This window comes from Tauraco erythrolophus, chromosome 5, assembly GCF_009769465.1.
Source record: "Tauraco erythrolophus isolate bTauEry1 chromosome 5, bTauEry1.pri, whole genome shotgun sequence".
Taxonomy (NCBI): Eukaryota; Metazoa; Chordata; class Aves; order Musophagiformes; family Musophagidae; genus Tauraco; species Tauraco erythrolophus.
The window spans coordinates 16,849,978-16,870,916 of NC_141469.1; the positions used below are offsets into that span (position 1 = coordinate 16,849,978).

General features: G+C 38.7%; 1 protein-coding gene across 4 annotated transcripts in view; it reads right to left on the reverse strand.

Moving 5' to 3' along the window:
• Positions 1 to 20,939, reverse strand: part of NR3C2 (nuclear receptor subfamily 3 group C member 2) — a 212,030-nt gene that overhangs the window by 75,330 nt on the left and 115,761 nt on the right. For all 4 annotated transcript variants that reach the window (XM_086612538.1, XM_086612536.1, XM_086612537.1 and 1 more), the window contains one exon: positions 16,043 to 16,182. In XM_086612538.1, coding sequence (XP_086468664.1) covers positions 16,043 to 16,182 — 140 coding nt within the window. The remainder of the gene's footprint in view (positions 1 to 16,042; positions 16,183 to 20,939) is intronic.

A 20,939-nucleotide genomic window follows, 5' to 3' on the forward strand; every position in this document is an offset into this window, starting at 1 on the left:
GCTGCAGATGACCCTGCTTAGACTCCTGTCCCCAAAATCCTTTTTGACTACCCTCCTCTGCAGACAGGTTTGGTATTTTAGCCCCTTATAGACTCAGGCACATGACTCTCTATGTCTCTTAAGCTGCATTTTGGCAGCACTTGGATTATCACACGTATTCCTCGTGTTCTCAATTGGGTTTGCTGCTAGTAAACCCTTCTCCTATCAGACCCAGAGAGCTGAGGAAGCCCACAGAGCAAATGGCAAAACCACAGGAGAAATACAGAAGCTAAAAACGCACACGGGCGTGTGCCAGCTCATCCTGTGACAAAGACAAGATGGGCCTGAGCACCAGGAGAACTAAAAAAGTTCTCTCACTTTAAATGTAACCTTCCTTAGTCTGGGCAAGTCCCACCTTAAAACACTACCTCCATGTCTGGAATGGGAAAAATGTTTTTACTGTGGCCTGCTCTGTGCCCCTTTCTGGATTGCCAGAGGCCCCTCTCCCCTCTCTTTCTAAACCTTTGTTTCTAGTTTCAGCAGAAACCTTCATTTGTCCCACATCTGGAAGGAAATAGTCTAATTCTAAGGACTTCTCTCATTACTTCAATTGACAAACTTCATTTTAAGTGAAGTCTCCAAGAAATTGACATGCAGACTGATTTTGGATTATAGATTGCATAATCCACATAATACACATGCATATGGATTTCAGATTATCCCCATACGCTTTATATGGCAATATTTTAGCTCTGTCTTTGCCTGCTGAATCTAAATGGGCTCCTTTGCTTGTAGAAGCACACATAGCAATGCCCACTTTTTCTTGGTAGCTTATTGTTCTTGCACTGTCAACTTGTTATTGAAGGCTTCAAGGACAGGAAGAATGGTGACAGTAACAAGAACTTTCTCCCTTAGTGGAACAGTTATAGAAAATACAGTGAGAATGGCAAAAGGAAGGGCTAAAATGAAAGCCACAAAGATGATACTGTCCTTCAGCTCTCTGTTTCTGAAACAATTTCTAACTCTATGGAAAAAGGGATCCTCAAGTAAGCAGGTTTACCCAAATACTGTACAAAAACCCTCTGCTGTTCAACCCTGTTCTGTCTCATCAGAGAACTCTTTCAGCATGTACTAATACATATGTTTTGCTTAGGCTTTTATGTCCTTCACTTTTTCATAAGCTTTCCACTAATGATCTTCTATTATTAAACAGTCAATGAAAGATCTCATCCTTGCGATATTTCCTCTTCCTACTTTTAAATTAATAATTAACATGAAATAATTGGTAGGTATTCTTTCTAAAACTTCTTGCATAGAAGCGGATTCCTTCACAAAATAGAAGTCAAACCAGAAAAGGTGCAGCTTGGTGTCACCACTGTATCCAAGCACTTGGACTCTTTTCCAACACCCTAATTTATTTTATAAAGCTGTATGCAATGCTGCTGTATTAAAACACACACACACCTACTGTACTTGACAGACTGCCTGCTGCCCTACATTCAGCACAGACTACCCGCATGATGACACTGCAGAAGTATGAGAATATGAAATATCACTGTTAGTTCCCAGGACTCTATAGAACTCTGGAATATCTCGAATTCAACTGCCTGGCAGCATGCACCTTGCATATGAAGTCATTAACAACCACCCTCCTCCCAAGCAAACGAACGCACAACCCAATAGATAGTTTCATTCACAAATATGGTGCTATCACTGTAGGAATACTGTCCTCCTTACTAAAAAGACTGCAAGTAAAAGACATAATTTTTAAGTAGGTTAGTGTCTTTTCATTCCTTTTTTTCTTAATTTTATGAATAGTTTAGTATGCCAGTGCACACAACCTAAGTAGTACTTATTATTACTTTTTCCCAATAGTCCATCATTATCATTCTGTTGTATCAGAGAAAATTAGCACCTATCACTTATATAATTTCAAGCGGTATTGTTACGAGTAGAATTTGCATGCATGATATGGCGTATAGGCTAACACAAGTCCATTTGCTAAGTCCACGTGGTAAAATGGATGAATAAATAATTGAATGCTTAGCTCCACATATATAATTATTCTTAGAAAAAAAATTAGAGCACAAGTCTGTGAAAATACATATAATAATACTCATCTACAGCTAAATACCCTAGATAAAAAATGTCCTTTCAGAAATCGAATAATACAGTTAGATTCCTAAAACGTTTATAGAAAACTTGCATAAATGCTCAAGTTTCGAAAGTACAGGACTATTGCACTTCTTCCTCACAGGCATCAGTTTTAAATTAAAAATGTTGTCCCAGCCTAACGAAGAAAAGGCGTAGCAGAGTACTTGTGCAGAGCATGCAAAAGGTTTGTAAACCTGCGAACTGCAGTTTAAATTGTTCCTGTTCCAAAAAGTTACAGCTCAGTTCTGTTTCTGCACACGGTATCATCCAGTTTCTCCCTAAGAAAGTAACATTGCCTTTTTCAGTATCATCCATCACCCTGCTCTGTAATAAGCATCGCTGTTCTGACGTTGCGAGAACTGTTTGCCATACGTCTACTTCCAATACATGAGTTGCATTAGTTATACGTTACGCGTAAAGAAATGAGAGAGCGGGCTTTGCAACAGTGAGTACGAAACATCAAATCCAATCCTTTTCCGTGTTCTTCCAGAGTGCAACATAAACCAATGTCCAGATGAAGTAAAATAAACAGGTGGATACAAATGAGAAAACTATGCTCTAGTTCTTATGCTTGGTAGTAGGCCGAATGAACGCAAACATGCCGTGAACAGAAAATGAGTGGAAAAAATTCCACTACTCTGGATATGGTTTTCAGCAAAAAACAAGAATTAGAGGCAAATGAGGTAAGATGTAGAAATCTGATACAACTGCATTAATGCTGACAGCAATAACACCTTTTCTGGAAAAGGTGTGAAATATTAAATGATGAGAATTCAAAATATTTTGTTTACCAGAACATATAAGAAAGTAACACACAAATGGCAATGCCTTTTGTCAGCATCCTGCAACAACAGCACCAAAAGTTTCAAAGAAACACAATTTTCTTCTTACCTATTTGTTGTACTGTTTTTCTGGTTTATGGGCACCATTTAAAAAAAAAAATAATGCATCTGTCTGTCTATTGCACAGGCTATTTCCATTTTGGTATTTTTCTCACCCTGTGACTTGAAAGTCAGCCTACGTCCTAAATCTCTAGAATAAATTTCTAAAATATAACTTTTCCACATTTGTTTTCTGGGGCATTTGTTTAGTCCTTTTGAATTTCTTCAGATATTCTTTTCCAGATGAGAGTCATTGAGTATTTTCAATAAATACAAAAATCTACTGCCTGAGACAGTAATTCCATTACAGCTTCTTGCTCTTATTACTGGTCATCTGGTGTACCATTCAAGAAAATCTGTAGATGGACCTTTTCTAAAGTTATGATTTAATATATCAGAAAACATAATCTGTTAGGAAGCATGAGAGTTAATCCTGAGAGGCAGAACATCATTCAGACTTGACAGAGCTTTTAAGTCTGTCTTTCCCGTTTGCAACCACATATTAACTAGCAGTGTGAGTCAGTGGGAGATCTTCATTAAGTCCAGGCAGAAAACTGAGCTCCTCTAGCAGTTAACCAGGCTCTGAGAGGGTAACTCTTGGCTGTTTTTCTCCTGCACTCACTTCCTTTGGTTTGAGGTATTTACTTTTCAACTAATAGATTGCGAAGCCCACCAACGTAAAGCAAAGCAATTTGATAAAGCAAAAACAGTCAGGGACATTTTCTAGATGAGAAAAAACTAAATCCAAAGCAGATTCTTTTGCTTTCAAAAGCAACCGCGGAGGGAAAGTCTGGAGCAAGGAAGGCTTACCCTAGGAGGAGGAGGATCAGCCTAGGAAGCATATAACAAATGGGACATCATGAGGTGCACCCACAAGCGCTAAGGGAGCCAGCTCGTGTCACTGAGAGACCGCCCTTGATTATCTTTGAAAGGTCATGGCAATCGAGTGAGGCTCCCAAGGACTGGAAGGATGCAAGCGTCACTTTTGTCTTCAAGAAAAGCAAGAATACTTTTTTTTTTTTTTTTAATGCTGAAGTTGGTCAAACAGGTTGCCCTGAGGGGCCACGGAGTCTCCACTCCTCAAGTATCCCTCTGAGATACTCAAAACCCAACCGGACACAATGTTGAGCAGCCTGCTCTGAGCAGAAGCATTGGACTAGATAATCTCCAGAGGTCTCTTCCAACCTCAGCAATTCTGTGATTATATGGTAATGCTCTCTCATCTGGACAAACTTAATCCACACAAAATGCTGCTCTTTTTATAAACCTATGCACATAAGCACAGTCTTTGATAGTCCTAAAGGTATAAAGTGATTAAGTCATATCTTCCATATCAAAGAAATGCCATACCTAATATCAGATAAATTGTTATACAAGGAAGCTTGAAACTAAACAGGTAGAAAAGTATAGCTTCTAAAAAGAAAAATTATATTGGGAAACATCTACAGCGTATTCAGAAAAGAGAGTAAATTAACCACATCATCATAATGTGTTTCAGTAACATGTGCAGGAAACTCATACACACTGCAAATGTTCAAACTGAAATATTAAACATGCTGGGATGTACTGAATGAATAAAGATAAGGAAGGATGAATCTGAGGAACCCTAACATAAACTCTCTCTAATGCAAGTGTCAGTATGTACTAGAGAAGCCTTTCCAAATTCACTTCAAATGACTTAGGCTCAGCTCCTACAGCCTTGAAGCACCCTGTCACTATTCACAGAAACACGTAGCTTTCCCAGGAAGCACCACCATCATCAGTGTTTCCTGTACACGACCACCATCTAAGAACCTTGCTCTGGTTGCTGTCGTTGAACAGGCAAGTCTCAGATTTCCCAGCACCTCAAAACCTGAATTCTGATTCCCACAGCAGATTAACAGAAGTCTCTAACTACATTACGTCTGAAGTCTACACCCTTGGTCCTGCCTTGCCAGATCTCTAGCTTATCCTGAGGATAATGTGGATGGTGATTTAGGATGAATCAAGACCACAAATTCAAAGGGGCCCTTGTCCTTGAAGTCCACATTAGCTTGCTACCAAGAACAAAGTACATAAAGGATTATAGAGATTTAAAGCAGAGAAAGAGTGAGAAGAGAGAGAAAGTCAATGCCTGAAGCAGCTGAATGGTGCCCTGTAGAACTGGACTGCATCTCTTTTGCCATGAACTTACTTTATAATAATAAGCAAGAAAAATCACTCATCACCCTCCTTGTTTCATGAATATGCAACTTGAGATCCAGAGTGCGAATTGCAGTGGTTCAAGCAATCATAACTGCAAGTAAAATCAATGGGAATCGCACTTTGGACACACTAAGTGCTATAAAATACCAAGTACTTCTGCCCCCTGAGGTCCTAGATATCATAAATCATGAACCCCAAATCAGTGGCTACGTCTGACCTTAATCTCTGTCTTAATTCCTTGACTATAAAACAAGGGTAATAACCACTTATCTTATCTTGTATTGCAAGGATAAATTAAACAATGTTTGTGAAGCACTTGGATATTATAGTGATGAGCACCACAGAAAAGCTCTGTAAGAAATGAGTAATTATGTCTTCTGAGCAAGGGATGAATAGTAATCAGCAGTGAAGGCTCAGGACCATATATTGCGCAATGAGAAGAATACAAGATATTGAATAGCTGCTCGTTAATTGAACGTTATCCAATCTGTTCAATGAACAAGGCAGAGGCCTAATGGAAAAAGTTGTATGTGATTGTGTAATTAAAGCTGAATTAGAAATGATTACATGTGGTGCAGAGGAACAAAGACCACGCAGGCCACTAGCATTCATTCTTTTCACTTTTAGTTGTGATTTTGCAAACTTGATATTTTTCCCCTGCAACGTATTTTTTAAAAAAAGCCAAACTGAAAAAATCCCTAGCAGCTCAAAATCTCTGAAACCCACCACTGCACCTGATAGAAGAACCCACACAGAGGAGCAGAAAGGGGTGGGAGAGGACACAAGCATCTCAGGCAGCCCTGCCAATCCAAACTCTGAAACAGGAGAGGAAAGGGTCAGCCGCGCTGCCCGTGAACAGGAGCGGGACACCAGCGAGTTTTACTTTGCGGGAACCACAGCACACACGAATCCCAAGCACGTGCTCTCGTCTGCTGTGCGCAGAGCCTAAACGCAGCCTTTAGGCTTCAGCTACACCTACACCACACAACATACACGCTACAGAGAAAGCTCACATCCTGGTTGCTCCAACAGCCGCCCAAGCCACCGCATCAGTTCTGCAGTAAGTACGGAGCTCCCCGTTACAGCATCGGCAGCTCCTGGCAGCCCCTCCCCTGACACGTGAGCAGACTGAACAGAACCTTGCTTGTTCCTGCTTGCTCCTAGTGTGGACAAGGTGCAGCCCCACGTCATCATTGCTCGTGAAAAAGGTGGGAATGGACTGACTGACCCATGTTGCCTTTCTTAGGGCCTTGCATTTGGCAACCCAGCGGTGAGAGATGGCACCGAACAATTTTAGGTTGAAACCAGGTAATAATTCTGTCTTACATAAGTTCCTCTCCTTAAACAATAAAGGGCAGTGGGCTTCAAAGTTGACCACAGGCCATTATTACCTCTAAAAAACTTGACAAAACTGCCTCAGTCTAGACTTCAGACCTAACGGAGGCACTCCCAACCTTCAACAACCTAACACTGTGCTGCAAGAAAAGGCTGAAATCCTGGCTTCTCTTAAGGCAATGGGAGATTTGCCATTACCTTTTCCCACTCTATTTATATCTGAGATGCTAGCAGATGCCTTGTTCCCTCTGCAACAGACAGATCTGTATGAACATTTTACCTCCGTTTTTTTTTGTCTGGAGACTGTTTTCCCACCCTCTCATTTAAAATAGGCTTAGGAGGTAAAAAAGGTGTTTTGTTTCTGGCTTTATGTATTTATATATTTATTTCGAGGTTTTATCCGTTTAGAATGTCTTTCAGTCACGACACTGCAAAATTCCTTATCTCTAACATTGTTTCGCTGAGGGCACCTTGCAGGATTATCCCGTTTTGGCTCTTAACTACTCAACCTGAGACTGGAAGAGCCTTTTCAGGCTCTAAAAATTTTCTGAACCTTGAGGGTTGTAGAAGAAAAGTGCTATTTGCTACTAAAAGTGAAAATTATAACGCTGCTTCGATAGGCTGCCAAGGCAGGCAGATAGCAGCATTTTATAAAGTGGTATCTCTTAAGAAGCAGTACCACAGCTGTAAGGAACTAAAACATCTCACTAAGGATGTTTTACGATATTTGATATGCTTTAAACTGTTTGATATAGAAGATTTTCTACATATATTTATGTCCAATTGCAAACTCCAATTTGAATGTTCATTCATGCTTTAGTTATCCATTTACAGTTCTAGTGTACTAGGCATTACAAAAAAAAACAAAACAACAAGTAGCACAGTGTCCAAGAAGCCAGACCAATTATACTTCAATGACAGAGGATTTTTCAGCAGCCAGGCTCTTGCTTGACAGGATTACCAGCAAACATAACCAAGCATGAGGTCACTTGATGGGGTCTGGGGATACCTGCAGAGGCTTAGCTGGATAGGATGGAGTTATTTCAGAAGGACTTCACTCTCCTGAGCTTTTTTCTGAACTCAAAACAAGAAAAGTCATCGCAGGAGACTGACATTCATCTGCTAGTACAAATATAAAGCTATTCTGCCTTATGCATGATGTGACCATTTTACACCAATTTTTAAAAACTGTAGTCCTGTATCCCTGTGAGGATCTGGACATCCACCATGATTACAAGTGGAGTATCCAAAAAATATGTTAGTTGGATCATCTTCTCTTTTGCTACTCTTACTTCCTTCATTTTTTGGAGTCAGATGAACTCTCCAGCCTTACCAGGACACAGTATTAATCAAAAGAGACCTCTTAGGCTTCTCCTTTACTGTCACAGATAACCAAATCATCTTATGCATCAGTCGCTTCTCTTATACTTCATTTCAAAGTAGGTACTTCAATCTTTCTGACTCCTTTCAGGCAACTGCTGCTAAAGTCCCTCTTTTTGGTAGTTTGCAGTCTCTTCCAAATATCAAACTACCTAACGTCATTTTTACCCATTTGCTCTTATTTCAGTACAGTTCTTCGTTCAAAATAAGTTCTCCCCCCTCAGTTGTCTAATCCTCAACTGTGAAGTATTTATAGACAGCAATCATATCCCAACTCAGACTTTTTGGAGTAAGCTAAAAAAAGCTAAGAGCATTTAGTCACCTGACATAAAATAAATCTTTATTCCCCAGATCATGTCAGAAGCTCTGCTGATGTGTTTACTTGACTCTGAATCAGTCTTTAACAAGCCCCTGACCAGAAGTACACACAATACTCCACATAAGTATTCCCAGCATCATGTGTGCCATGATGGTACAAATACTTCCCTCTTTGCCTGAAATACTTGGTGCATCTGAATATACGTTACACAAGTGGCTCAGTCATCTTGGAACTACTACCTAAAGGATGAATTTCCCAGGAAGCACCCCTGTCTACATTCCCTATAGGGCACAAGGAAAAAAATCCATTCCTTTTTAAAGAAATGGCAGTTGAAGTATCCAAGAAAACACTAAACTAATAGCTGTGACATTTGAACTTTTGTCAGCCAAAACATTTGTGGCTGCCTTCAATCAGCATGTACTCGTAGGGCCACCCCACCTCTATGAAGACTCTGATCTACCAGAATGTTACCTTATGATCTGTTAAAAAAGAAAACAATTTAAAAAAAAAAAAAAACAACACACATTACTGCAACTCAGTTCCTTGTCACATCATGAGAATGCCAAAATTCCCCCTCTTACAAGGATGTAGAAGGCAAGCACACGAAAGCCTGTGTGATGCTTGAATTTGTGCTGATGGAAAGCTGTTACCCAAGATAAACCAACCTTACCATTGCATATATGTTCTGTTTACTGAATATTGTGCTTGTGCAGGCTAGCTATCACCTATTGAATATATTATTTTGTAGATAAAGGAGTCTGGAAATTAGTATTCATAAAACAAAGAACGAAAGACAAATAAAAGAGTTCAGGAGAAGAATAGTTGCACGCAGACCTCCTAGCATCGTGCAAGCGTTTTTCAAGGCTAGACAGCAGCCTGTATTCTCATCCTTATACTCATTTCTGCCTCTCTACAGCAACACCCGCTTACACAGTAAATAACAGCTACAATGAAAAAAATTCCATATGTTGGAAAGTCTTGGGGGAAGGAAAGAAATTATTAATGCTTTTGGAAAAGAACGAATGCGGATTTTTAGCTTCCTTGATATAAAATATTTTTTCAAATTATTTTCTCAGCCATTAACCAACTTGTGGTTCTTTGTGGCATTGCAGCTGGTCAACTCACCCAACCTCTGCTTGTTTTACCAAAACACTATCACCTAGATGGTTCCCAAACCTACCCCCTCCTTTCCGAAACGCTTCCACAATACGCTTGCTCTATTAGCGCTGCACTCCACATGCATCCAGCATTTCACTCTTGAGCATCAGTCAGGAGTTTCTCATGCAAGCCACATATTCCAAGATTCACAAGGAAAGTTTTCCTCCCCTTCCATCTCTCGCCAGCTTTAAAATATTCAATTGTAATACACGCTCCATCCTTTATTAATATTTCCTTTTTTTGTGTCACATTTCTTGCTGCTTGTTTTTTTGTTGGTTTTTTTTTGCTTGCTTTTCCCCCCTTTTTAGAGTCCCAGTACAAACCTTTCTAGATCCTTCTTCCTACCAGCCTCCTGAACTCTGAGCATCTAGGAACTAAAGCCAACCAGGAGCAGGAATAAAGACTTCACTTCACTGAGCAATACTGTCTGCCAGAGCAAAAACCGGGAAAAGTCCTTTTCATATCTATGAAAGCATGGGAGACTGGTGGCAGCTTCAAATCTATGACGACTTAATTATTTAAATTTTATTTTACACCTATTAACCATAGCATATCAAGTAAGAGTAGCAGCTGCTACATGAATTTGACCAGCTCACTTGCCCTCAGCAGATCACCCATCTGCTTGCTCTTCACCTAATATTTCTATTTGATAGGTTGTAAAACAGATTCTTGCAACAGGTCAGGAACAGAGTCAGCTTCAAATCCCACATTGAAATTTCTATGAAAACATATGGACATCTATACTGAGTGATGTCGAATTTAGAGAGGCCACTGACCTTATGAAAGTGGATAAAAGGAAAATTGCAGCCTGTGATGGAAAAACACTGACTCCATTACAGTGAATGAACAGAAGAGTGGAGAGTGAAGAACTGTATGTATAATTAATTCTAGTAATACAGACCTACAAAATTCATGGGTGCACACACTGAAATATGGTGTGGAAAACGCCTTTCTATAATGTATCAATTTCAGCTTCTACAGCATAAAAAATATTGCTCCTTTAAATGATCAATAAACTTTCCTGTTTACCAGTAGCATTTTATAATAATTTAAGTTATGCTAATTAAGCAAATTATTCAAGAGGTAGGTATTCCAGCATTTAAAGTCTCATACACTAGTATTTTTTCCACCTCAATTCAAATGAAAAAATTTAGGAGGCACACACACAGAGGCTTCAGTTTCTCTTTATTTTCTATTGATGGTGTAGAGTCTTGGGAAGTTCTTTGACTTACAGTGCATGGGAAAACCATAGGAAGATTACCTGCTTCTGAATCTGAAAAGACATGTTATGCATAACATATCACTTTCCTTCTTGTGTGGCCTTCTGGAAGCAGAGACTACAGAGTACTTCCAAAAAAAAAAAGTATCCCTGGAATATTATGCATCTGGCCCACTGCTAAACGGTTGCACAGTGCCTTTGCTTGCCAAAGAACTGAATTTATCTACCACTGAATTTTGAGGCTGGCAATAGCTTGCAATCCTTTACACAAAGACGAGCAGAAGGCTGTTGGATCCCTTTGGTATGGCAAAAAGATCAGCCTCAGTGCCTGGCAAGGGAGACTGAGTTACTCCAGGTGACTGGTGGGTTGGACCCTTGGTCTTGCAGCCCAGCTTGTTTTGTTTCTGTGTTTTCAGAGCAGCCTGGCACAAAGGGAGATGAAGAATGGCACTTCTTTTCCGTAACTCTATCTTTGAGGCAACCTCGGTTCCCACAGCTGTCCCGAGTCCTTGCAGATTGCTACACAAGAAATTTCATCCCTTTCACTATTGAAGCAGTCTTAGATAACCTGCTGTTCAAACACGCAGCAGAGGTAGGATTTCTTTGTTACCAGGCTCCTGAGGTGCACAGCCCATTTACTATATCCAGGAGGCTAAGACGGCATCAGATTAGACTGAAAAATTTCCTTCAGTCGAATTTACCCCTACTTTAAATAGGCAAATAGCAAGCGTTCAGGTGAAAAAGAAATGCAACCCTAGAAACTTCTATTGCTGTGACTGTGTTTCTACTTCAGAGGTGAAGAGAGATCTATGCTTCTGTCTTAAAATATCACAACTAGCTTTAAGGCAAACCTCCTGGAGCAGAAACCAACAGCAAAATCTGAAGTTTATTGAAAATCACATCTTTGTATTTAAAAAAAAGGATAAGCTTCCCTATAACTAATACAATGTAATTTGTTGATTGGTCTGTTTCAAAACATCCAAAAATCTCTTAGCAAATATGCAAAATAACTGAAAGATGATGATCGTTTTTGCTGTAGTCTTGAGTACCATTTGGAAATGAAAAAAATGCCTTCCTTTCTTTTTACCTTCAAGCCAAAGAAGAAAGATTAACTTTAGCAACTTAAGAAGCGATATAAATTTTGATTTAGGACAGATTACCTCATACTTGTCTGGAACTTGAACAAATGAAGGCTAAAAATGCAAAGCATACGCAAGAACAGCTGTGATTTCTGACTTCAAGCCTGTTACTCTCCTTAGAGAAAGCTGGTTCACTGCAAAAAGAGAAGACAAGACTGGCCAGGTGCTTCAGGTTCCCTCACAGTATAGTGTATTTTCAGCATCTGACTCTGTTAATGACAATAAATTAAAGTTTAAATAAATCTATAGTTGGCCACATCCATAATTTAGAAAATCATACAATATAGTTAACCTAGGTAAAAATGTATTATAAATACAAATGTCTTAACTTTTGCAGTGACACCATTTATCAACACTTTTATGGTGTTGATCTTCATTCCAGGCTCCTGTTCATCAAGTCAGTCAACAAAAAGTTCATGCTTACTTGATACCAAAATTTTGCACTTGGATAATTCACATCCCTGTAATGAATCCCATCTGAAATTGCTTTTGAAATTTCACCACTAAACCTATTTTAATACTTTTTGGGTCTACAGCACTCCTTAGACAGCATCACTCCTGAAAGTCCTCAAAATGAGATTCACAGGAATACGATTACCAGATTCATCAATGGAAATGCAAGCTTTAATCTCTTTGTTGTTGTGCACCTTCTTATTTTTAAATTTAAATACAGTTGTTCTTTTCTGTTATAATCCGTTTTATCGTATTTCAGAAGAGCACGAAGGAATTGACACTGAAACGCTGTTCAAGACAGGCTGACAACATCTGCAATTCTAGACAAGACCCAAAGAAATGGGTGGTGTGCAGCAGTCCCTCTCTCCAAATCTACCTTCTCCCTGCTTCCATACTTTTTTACACAATTTGTCTCCCAACTTCATAGAATGGTTTGGGTTGGAAGGGACCTTTAAAGGTCATCTAGTCCAACCTCCTTGCAATGAACAGGGACATCTTCAACTAGATCCCTTGTTCGCGTCCTTCTACCTGAACAACAGTTGCACTCTCCCACAATTTCCATTCCACCATATCTTTTGAAGGACTATCAGTTTGTAACTTCTCAAATAAAACTTTCATTTAATCAGTAGAAGCTAATGACCAAAAGCCTCTTCCCCTTCAAGGGGAAGAGCTGCTCCATTCAAAGAGGGCACAAACTGAAAGACAAGGAAGGCCTATCTGAACATCCAGAAGCACTTTCTTTACTGGGAGGATGACGAATCACTGGCAGAGGCTGCCCAGGGAGGTTGTGGAGTCTTTATCCTTTGAGATATCTGAAACCATCTGGACATGGTCCTGGGCCACCATCTCCAAGTGGCCCTGCTTCAGCAGGGGAGGTTAGACCAGATGACCTCTGAGTACCTTCCAGCCTTAGCCATTCTGCGGTTCTGTGCAAACAGCACCAGTTGTATCTACCATATTTAATAACAATTTAAGAGGAGGCCATTTTTGAAAGAATATAATTTCTTGTGCCACTGTCTACTGAAGAATGTTTACCAAATCAAGTAAGAAACATGTGTGCGTGCGCATGCAAATAAAGTATATAACTGGAAAAATATTAAATCTTTCAAAAGTCTATACACATGATTTCGGAGAAATGGTGAATGAAACTTGAGGAATCTCTTCTCTTCTTTTACCACAATCTTTTAGAGAAGGAACAACTCATTTTTACTCAAATAAGTTAGGCATTGTATTTATAAATTCCCCAGAAAGTTGCTCTTGTGTTCACAGAGGGGTTTTACTGTTTTCTTTGTAATACAGACAAGAATGCACTTAAGTAAAGAACACCGCTTTAGCTCAGAGCTGAGACAGGTATAGCCAGGAGCTACTTTTAAGGTGTTCTTCCACTTCGATTTATATTTATCCCATGCACTGAACTACTATAGTTTTAAAAAAACCCTCATGAATATAAGACACAGAGTAATCAGTACAAATATTTCATTTACAATAGGAAGTCTCAGGTTGGGGTGTTTTATTGGTCAGGTACCCAATCAAAAAATTTCTGATGACTCTACAAAAAGTTTTTGCTGTTACAAAACTACCCACACAAGTTTTTATTCACACTGATAGCTTAAAGATTTTTGGAGCCAAAATGCGTATTACGTTTTTCCTATGTCCTTTTGTGACTAATACTCTACAATGTACTTTTATGCAAATATATACACACACAGATATATATATTGCATAGAAGCGCAAGGCCAATTCTAGAGCTACCAGTAGCATCTAGAGCTCCATCACGTGCATACGAAAAAGAAGTCTAAACAGTGTTCGCGTACCACTGGTAAGAACATGTGTGTTAACATAACAATTCTGAAAAACCTATTTTAAGCTAATTTAAAACTCCTCTCTTCAATTTTTAGGGATGACGGAGTTGTTTTGTCTTTCATTTTTGAAGTTTTTTTGCTTAACTCGCAAACTTTCAGTAATTACTGATTAACTTTTAACTACAATTAAAAAATGTGTTTACATGCCTGATTACAGAGTAATCTCTTCTCAATAATTTTGGCTTCTGAGGCTTGGAAACGTAGTCTTGGTGCTTTGTTAATTCCTAAAGGGAATCCTTGGTAATTTTTCATAAATTCCTGTAAAGCTAGATAGGGATATCCACCAGATTATGTCAGAAAGAACATCAAAAGAGACGGGCATGGTAAATGTAGATACACAGTACCTTGAAATTACAGCGATTCAAGACTGGGAAGGAAGCTTTCCTGGAAGGCAGGAAAGGAGGAAGGAAGATAACAAAAGGCGCTGCCACTTCACACGCTATGTGCAGGTGTATGCAAAAACTCACCAGCACCACAAAAAAAAAATCCTCATGATTCAGAGGCCAGCTTAGACATGGATGTCTGAAGACCCATCCATGATGCCGCATGGAAGAACACAGAGGAAATCACTCAGTGAAAATAAGTAAGGTTTTCCAGTTTGTGTGCTACATTAAGCGACTTAAAGAGTAAGTTAGGGAATGAAGGCATCAATGTCAGCTATTGCACAACAGTAAGAAAATGCTTTCAGAAGGGGGAAACCTTTTCCATGTCCTTATAACTTGGGGAAGTTCATTTCAGTTCGATTGACGCTTTTGATGCTAGATAGATAAATAGATTCATAGAGAGATATTACATGAGTTCTTGACATCAATGACGCACAAGCCCTCCAGGTCTATTTAACAGAGAGCTAAATCCTTATTGCCATCAGCAGCAGATTTAATGACCACAGAAGAAATTAATCACATCGCACACTGCCTCACTCTTTTCAGTGCACAAGTTGGACATCATATTAAGAGCCTATTTGTTTCCTTCTAGGTTTTTCTTCATGAAAATAAATCAGTAACTAGATATCACCTGCTTCGTCAGTGGTTGTAGGAACATCTACTCACCAACGAATACTTCAAAAAACCTATACAGTATTTGTCCTTTGCATGCCATGAACTCTTTATCAGGTATTAAAAAACTTAATTTTTATCACTTGAAGTTGTTTACAAGGTTTGTAAAGGTCAAACATTTTCTTTTACCATAACAACCCAAGTCATGGAGAGGCAAGAGCTACCAGAGGTCCTGTAGCACTCTGAGTGGTCCTAACTTCCTTCTATCAAATGCCCAAGAAAGACTAGCTATATTCATAATTAACATAAAATAGGGAGATGTCAGTAAAACACTCCTGTGATGAAAAAACTATCAAAATATAGCCCTCATGAATGTCCTAGTCCTTAATTAAGAAAGCGATCACTAAGAAAAGCAGCACGATCAATTCCGGCTTCCTCACCAATCGACTATGGTACTGTAGAGCCACTTCTCTTTTGCTCAAAGACAAAGTAGACGCACTACTGAGTCAAAAGCCCTGGAGGTACCCACAGGGAGACAGGTGACCTGAGTGAATTGTACTGTCATATAAGGCTTCCAAAGCATGACAAGACAACCGTATTCATCCTCCAGTACAGGAGAAGCAGGAGCATTCTTACATCAATTGTATCTGTGTCCATTAAAAATTACAAAAACCCACTCGGAGGGGTGGAGAAGAAGCCTGATTCAGCAGCAGCATGAAGTAAAACAACGCATCGTTTAGAAGGTGTTCATTGCAAAACACCCTGGCATACTCTACATAAATTATACCACACATAATTGGAGTTCATTCCACAGGGGGTTTTTTTGTTTGTTTTTTTTTTTTTTTTCCAGATTAACAACATAGAATTTTATCAACAGAAAACACACAGGAAAACATATATGTGCGTGTGCATATATATATTTCCATTAAAAAAACCAAACTCACATGTATTTCATCTTTTCTTTTTCATTTTGCATTTTCTTACCTTCTACTGCTCTCTTGAAGAAAACTTTACAGCTACCACATGTAACCACCCCATAATGACATCCAGATGCCTCATCTCCGCACACCAAACACACTTTGGAAGGTCTTGAAGATCCAGTTGATACACTTCTCAATGAAGAGCTGGAGTGAAGAAAAAAAGAAAAAAAAAACACCAAAACAAAACAGTTATGAATATTTCAAATCACACTGGCCATAATGCAAAGTTCAATTAAGAATTTATAACAGGTATACTGCTCAAGGCACCTAACAATTAGGAAACCACAACTCTTTCTGACAGTGCCTGGCTGAATACATGAATTGCTTTAATTAGTAAGTGAATATTTTTATTGTCTGTTTTAAAACACCCGTAATACATCAACGTTAATGTGAGAAGTTACCACAAGGGCAGGGGAATTTATTGGTAGCAGATGATTAAAACTGAAAATAAACAAGAAACAAATAAACCACTCTGGCAGCAACCTGATAGCTATGAGTTTTCTGTTTGTTTGTTTCAAGCCTTTACAGCTAAGGAATATCTGTAACAAAACTGCTAAAACTATTTTATGAAAAAGAAGTGATATGTGCTCTCCTGTCCACGTTCCTGCTTACCACTACAGTGGTCCTTGCACTTGTATTTAATTTTCCTTTAATTTAACAGCTCATTTCCAAGGTAGTTTTGCAGCCTTTTTACTTTCTGCAAGCACAGAAGACCCTTCTATATGACTGCAGGTGCCAGAAAAGCAGCACCGGAGGTTCAGAAACCATCTTGAAGTTTTGCAGACTGACGCACCTTGCAAACCCAACTTCAACGGTCTATGGCCTTCTTAAAAGGCGAGCTGTTTCTGTTGTTGGAGTTTTTTTAAACCATGACTCTCCAAAGGTATCTTTAGGAAGTATTTTCCACTGGCAACTCTAAAAGACAACGCTTTTCAAAACCAAGTCACATTTCATGATGCAGTGAGTGCCCTCCCTCCCTTTCTCCCCCCGGGAACTGGAAATGCCACCTTAATGTAATCGGCACGCCCGGAGAAACGTGCCAGATACTGAAGGAGATGAAAGCTTTGGATCCCTCCCATGCCTCCGGAGGGCTGGGGAGAGCCTGTCCTACCACACAGCCTCTCTTCTCCAGGTAAACGTGACCTCTTGCATTTCTTCACGTTATCTCTCCAAATGCTGCCAAGGAACTACAAAAACAACCCTATAAGACTTTACACCGATGGTGAAATAATCTGATAGCCCAAACTGCAAGTCATAGGCTATTTGTCGGTCAGTCACTGGGAAACAAAGTTCAAATTCAAACATAAGATAACCAGCTTGCTTAAGAAATTTCAAGCATGCACCCTTTGCCTTTTTCCAATTTTCTGTCTTCCTTTAAAGACCAGACAGAGGCCAAGTGATTTATCCAGCGGCACAGCACGAGTGTCATTCCAGATCAAGAACCGCAACTCTCCTGGCCTGCAGCTTTACTGTAACATCAAATCTAAATGTCTTTTTAAATGACAGCGTGCAGATGCTAATCAAAATATTCCAAACACTATTCTTGCTCTCGTCTGCTCGCTAGTCTGTTAGATTTAGTAGTTTTAGTCCTTGTGCTATCTATACTTTCATTACATAATATCACACTGCTTGATAATTGCTAGGTGATGGCATTAGCGCATCTGTTAGAGAGACAAAGGAAAGCCTCACCCAATCTATGTTAAAATAAGTTCTATGTGCTCAAGTCACAGTCATAGCTATGCACACTGCATTAATCCACCCCTAAGGAAAAGCACCTCCTCCAAGATTTGCTAAGACTGTGCTGGTATTCAGCTCAGCGTTTGGATTTGTTTAGGCAACGAACAGGACTTTCTCCCTCTAGCACATTTCATACTGCATGAAAAACATTAAGCCTCTCATTAAACAAAATTCGTCAGAAGGTGTCTGCTTTCTAGAGAAAAGCATCAATAACCTGAAAAACTAACTCTTGAATATTTTTTTTTTTTTTTTCCCACTTCAAACAGTCTTATTTTGTCTGAGAAGGGAAACATTTCAATTCTGACATACCACCAAAATGTCTTGTGGTATTTGTAATTTTGACGCTGCACGTTTCCTTTTCTTTATAAGACTAGCAAAAAAAATCTCCTAGTCTTTCTACCCTGGAAAAGGTCAGTGTATTATTATTAGTTTTTAAATATCTAAAAAAGGTAATTCTGTTAAGAGAGCTCTTCCTGAGGAGAAATGGAGGTTTCCAGGGCATCACAGCAGTGTATGTGTTTTTTATTTTTATATATACACACTCTCTGTATATATATACACACACATACTGTAGATACAGAAGTATGTATTATTTTTAGTTGAAAATAAATTGTCATGTAAGATTTGCAGAAGGTGGGAGAGTGTTTTTTTAGATACAAGCTACCTTAAAAAAATTCACTTGCATAGAATTATTGGGTAAAAAAAGACAGTAAAGACACACTGAGACTCCAGTTGATCCACAACTACTACTAAATGCCTACCTAAGGCATGATCTATAGCATGTTTTATACAGCGCTCCCTAAACAAAAGGCTTGAATATAGCTGAAAGGTGAAGGCATGTATTCAACTACCCAGTCACAGCATCACAGTGAAAACTCAACATTCTGGAATAAAACTCAATTAACTCCCATACATCCTTTTAAATAGGTTAAAACACAAATGAAGTATTTTCACTCTTAATAGGAGTATCAAACACAGAGCAATTCTCAAATACTTTATTGCAAAGAAACATTGATATTAGCCGTTGGTACTTAAGTCTCCTCCAACTTGTACCAGCTCTAGTAATGATTGTCTTCTAACAAACAGCACTTGTCTTGTTTTTAAAATCTCTTATGTTGTCTTTCACCCACGCTACATCAAAGTATTCACCAATTCAAAACGCTGTTATATTACACCTCAGGTAAAGTGGTGTTTGTACATAGCTGCAAAATAAAAGTCTTGAGTCCAAAAAATATGCTCAAATCATATTGCTAAACCTCAGATTAAGTCATTGTCTCCATGGAAGCTTTTATTTCTCAAGAAGGCACGCACGGACGGTTACACCTTTTCCTCCTGAATCTCTCTTACGTCCAGGATGTCATTCCTTTCTTAGCAACTTCACCAGGGTGAACAACATCTGCATCAAGATCTGACTGGTGAGCAAACTGCCTCTCTGCCCTCATTTGAAGGCCAGATATCGGGTGTTCACGACACACAAACACACTTCTATTCATCTCTTTTATTAAACCAATTATTTACTTAACCAGTAAGTTAACTTAACCAGTTAGTTAAGCTCTATATCCTACAATATCTATAGGGAAAAATGTTACACTGAAAATAAAAAACCACTTTGAAAGTGCTTTTCATGCATGCTCCAAGTTAAATATTTTCCTTTTCATTAATTTTCCACAGAAACACCCCATAAATTTCTATGAAGTAATCCTAAAGTAAACTGGTATGTGGAAAAAGTTACTCACCCATAACACTTCATAGGTAAAAACTAAGTGTTAAATTCAGTTGGTTATAAGATATGTACATTAATTTAATTTTCATTCTTTTTTTTTTTTTTTTTTTTAAGGTCAATTTGATTTTTTTTCTCCAGATGAGAAGTTTAGTTACAATAACCCAGATTATTTAGGTAATACATTGTTGTCTCTTTTAAAAAATATAAAAGTTGGTCCAAATAAGAACAGAAACAATGAAAAAAGATCAGGTACAACTGACTCCCTGGACAGCAATTAGCCTACTGCAAATATCTGAATGACAGGTTAAATCTAATGACATCTGTGGGCCACAGCAGGATTGAGTCTTCAACTCTAAACTTTAGACCAAGTGAAAACACTGTGTTTAAACACTTGCCCAAATCCAAATTAGAGCTTAACAACTGTCGCTCTGATATTTAACAGTTTTTTCAAACTTTCACACAATGGACTATTGTTGACACAGAAAATTTCTTGTGGGCAGCAACCTACTCTCAATATAAACTTCTAACTGAAAACACAAGAAATATGAAATAGTGCCACCGAGCTGGCTACTCATCACTGCTTTGAGAAGCCAGTGGTTTCCATAGGTTGATTAGGTGTTGTTATTTTCATGCCTCTCTCATTATTTCCAATACAAACAAGCAAAAAGCAAACCCACGCCTCCCCATATACACACACACTCCGCAGGACTCAAATACAGGAGGATCTAACAGCGTGTACATATTTTATCACAACACTTTTACAGCCAAGGGCAGCACGGAGCAGTTTAACAATGCCAAATGTATCCTCTAAACGATTTGTAAAATGGTTGCTTCGATGGCTCCTCTAACATTCGTCACGTTGTAGGGTATGTGATTAGGAATAAGCCTGATTTATTATTCTCAACAGTGCAAATGCTGGCAGTTAATGCTGACCTTGACTAGCCATTGCCATCAAGCTCATCTGTGTCTCTGCAAGTTGGCTTTAGTAATAGTTATATGGAGAATTAATTAGAAGTAACAAATTTTGTAAAGAAGAGTCAATAAAACCACAGATAATCCAGCATTTTAAAAGCTGATTATATAGGTTATTATGCTTTTCAAACCAGATGTCATACAGGAGCACAGTTTAAACAAACGATGCCTCTCTGATGATAAAATGAAGCAGTCCAAAGAACCATAAGCCACAACATGAATCCGAAACTCATTTGTTCCAAGTGCTTTTATTATTATGAGATCTGGAGGAGTCCTTTTTAATTCCACATCATTGACTTTTCTTTTTCGTACAGAAATTTTCTGATCATAAAACAAACAGAAGGAACCTGAGTACACCTCAGTAAATAAAGCTATGCAAAAAAAAACAAGATAAAAAGAAGTTAAGATCAGCATCATATTTTCACCAAAAGAAAAGCAACCTTTAAGAGGAAAAATAATCAGGAGATTT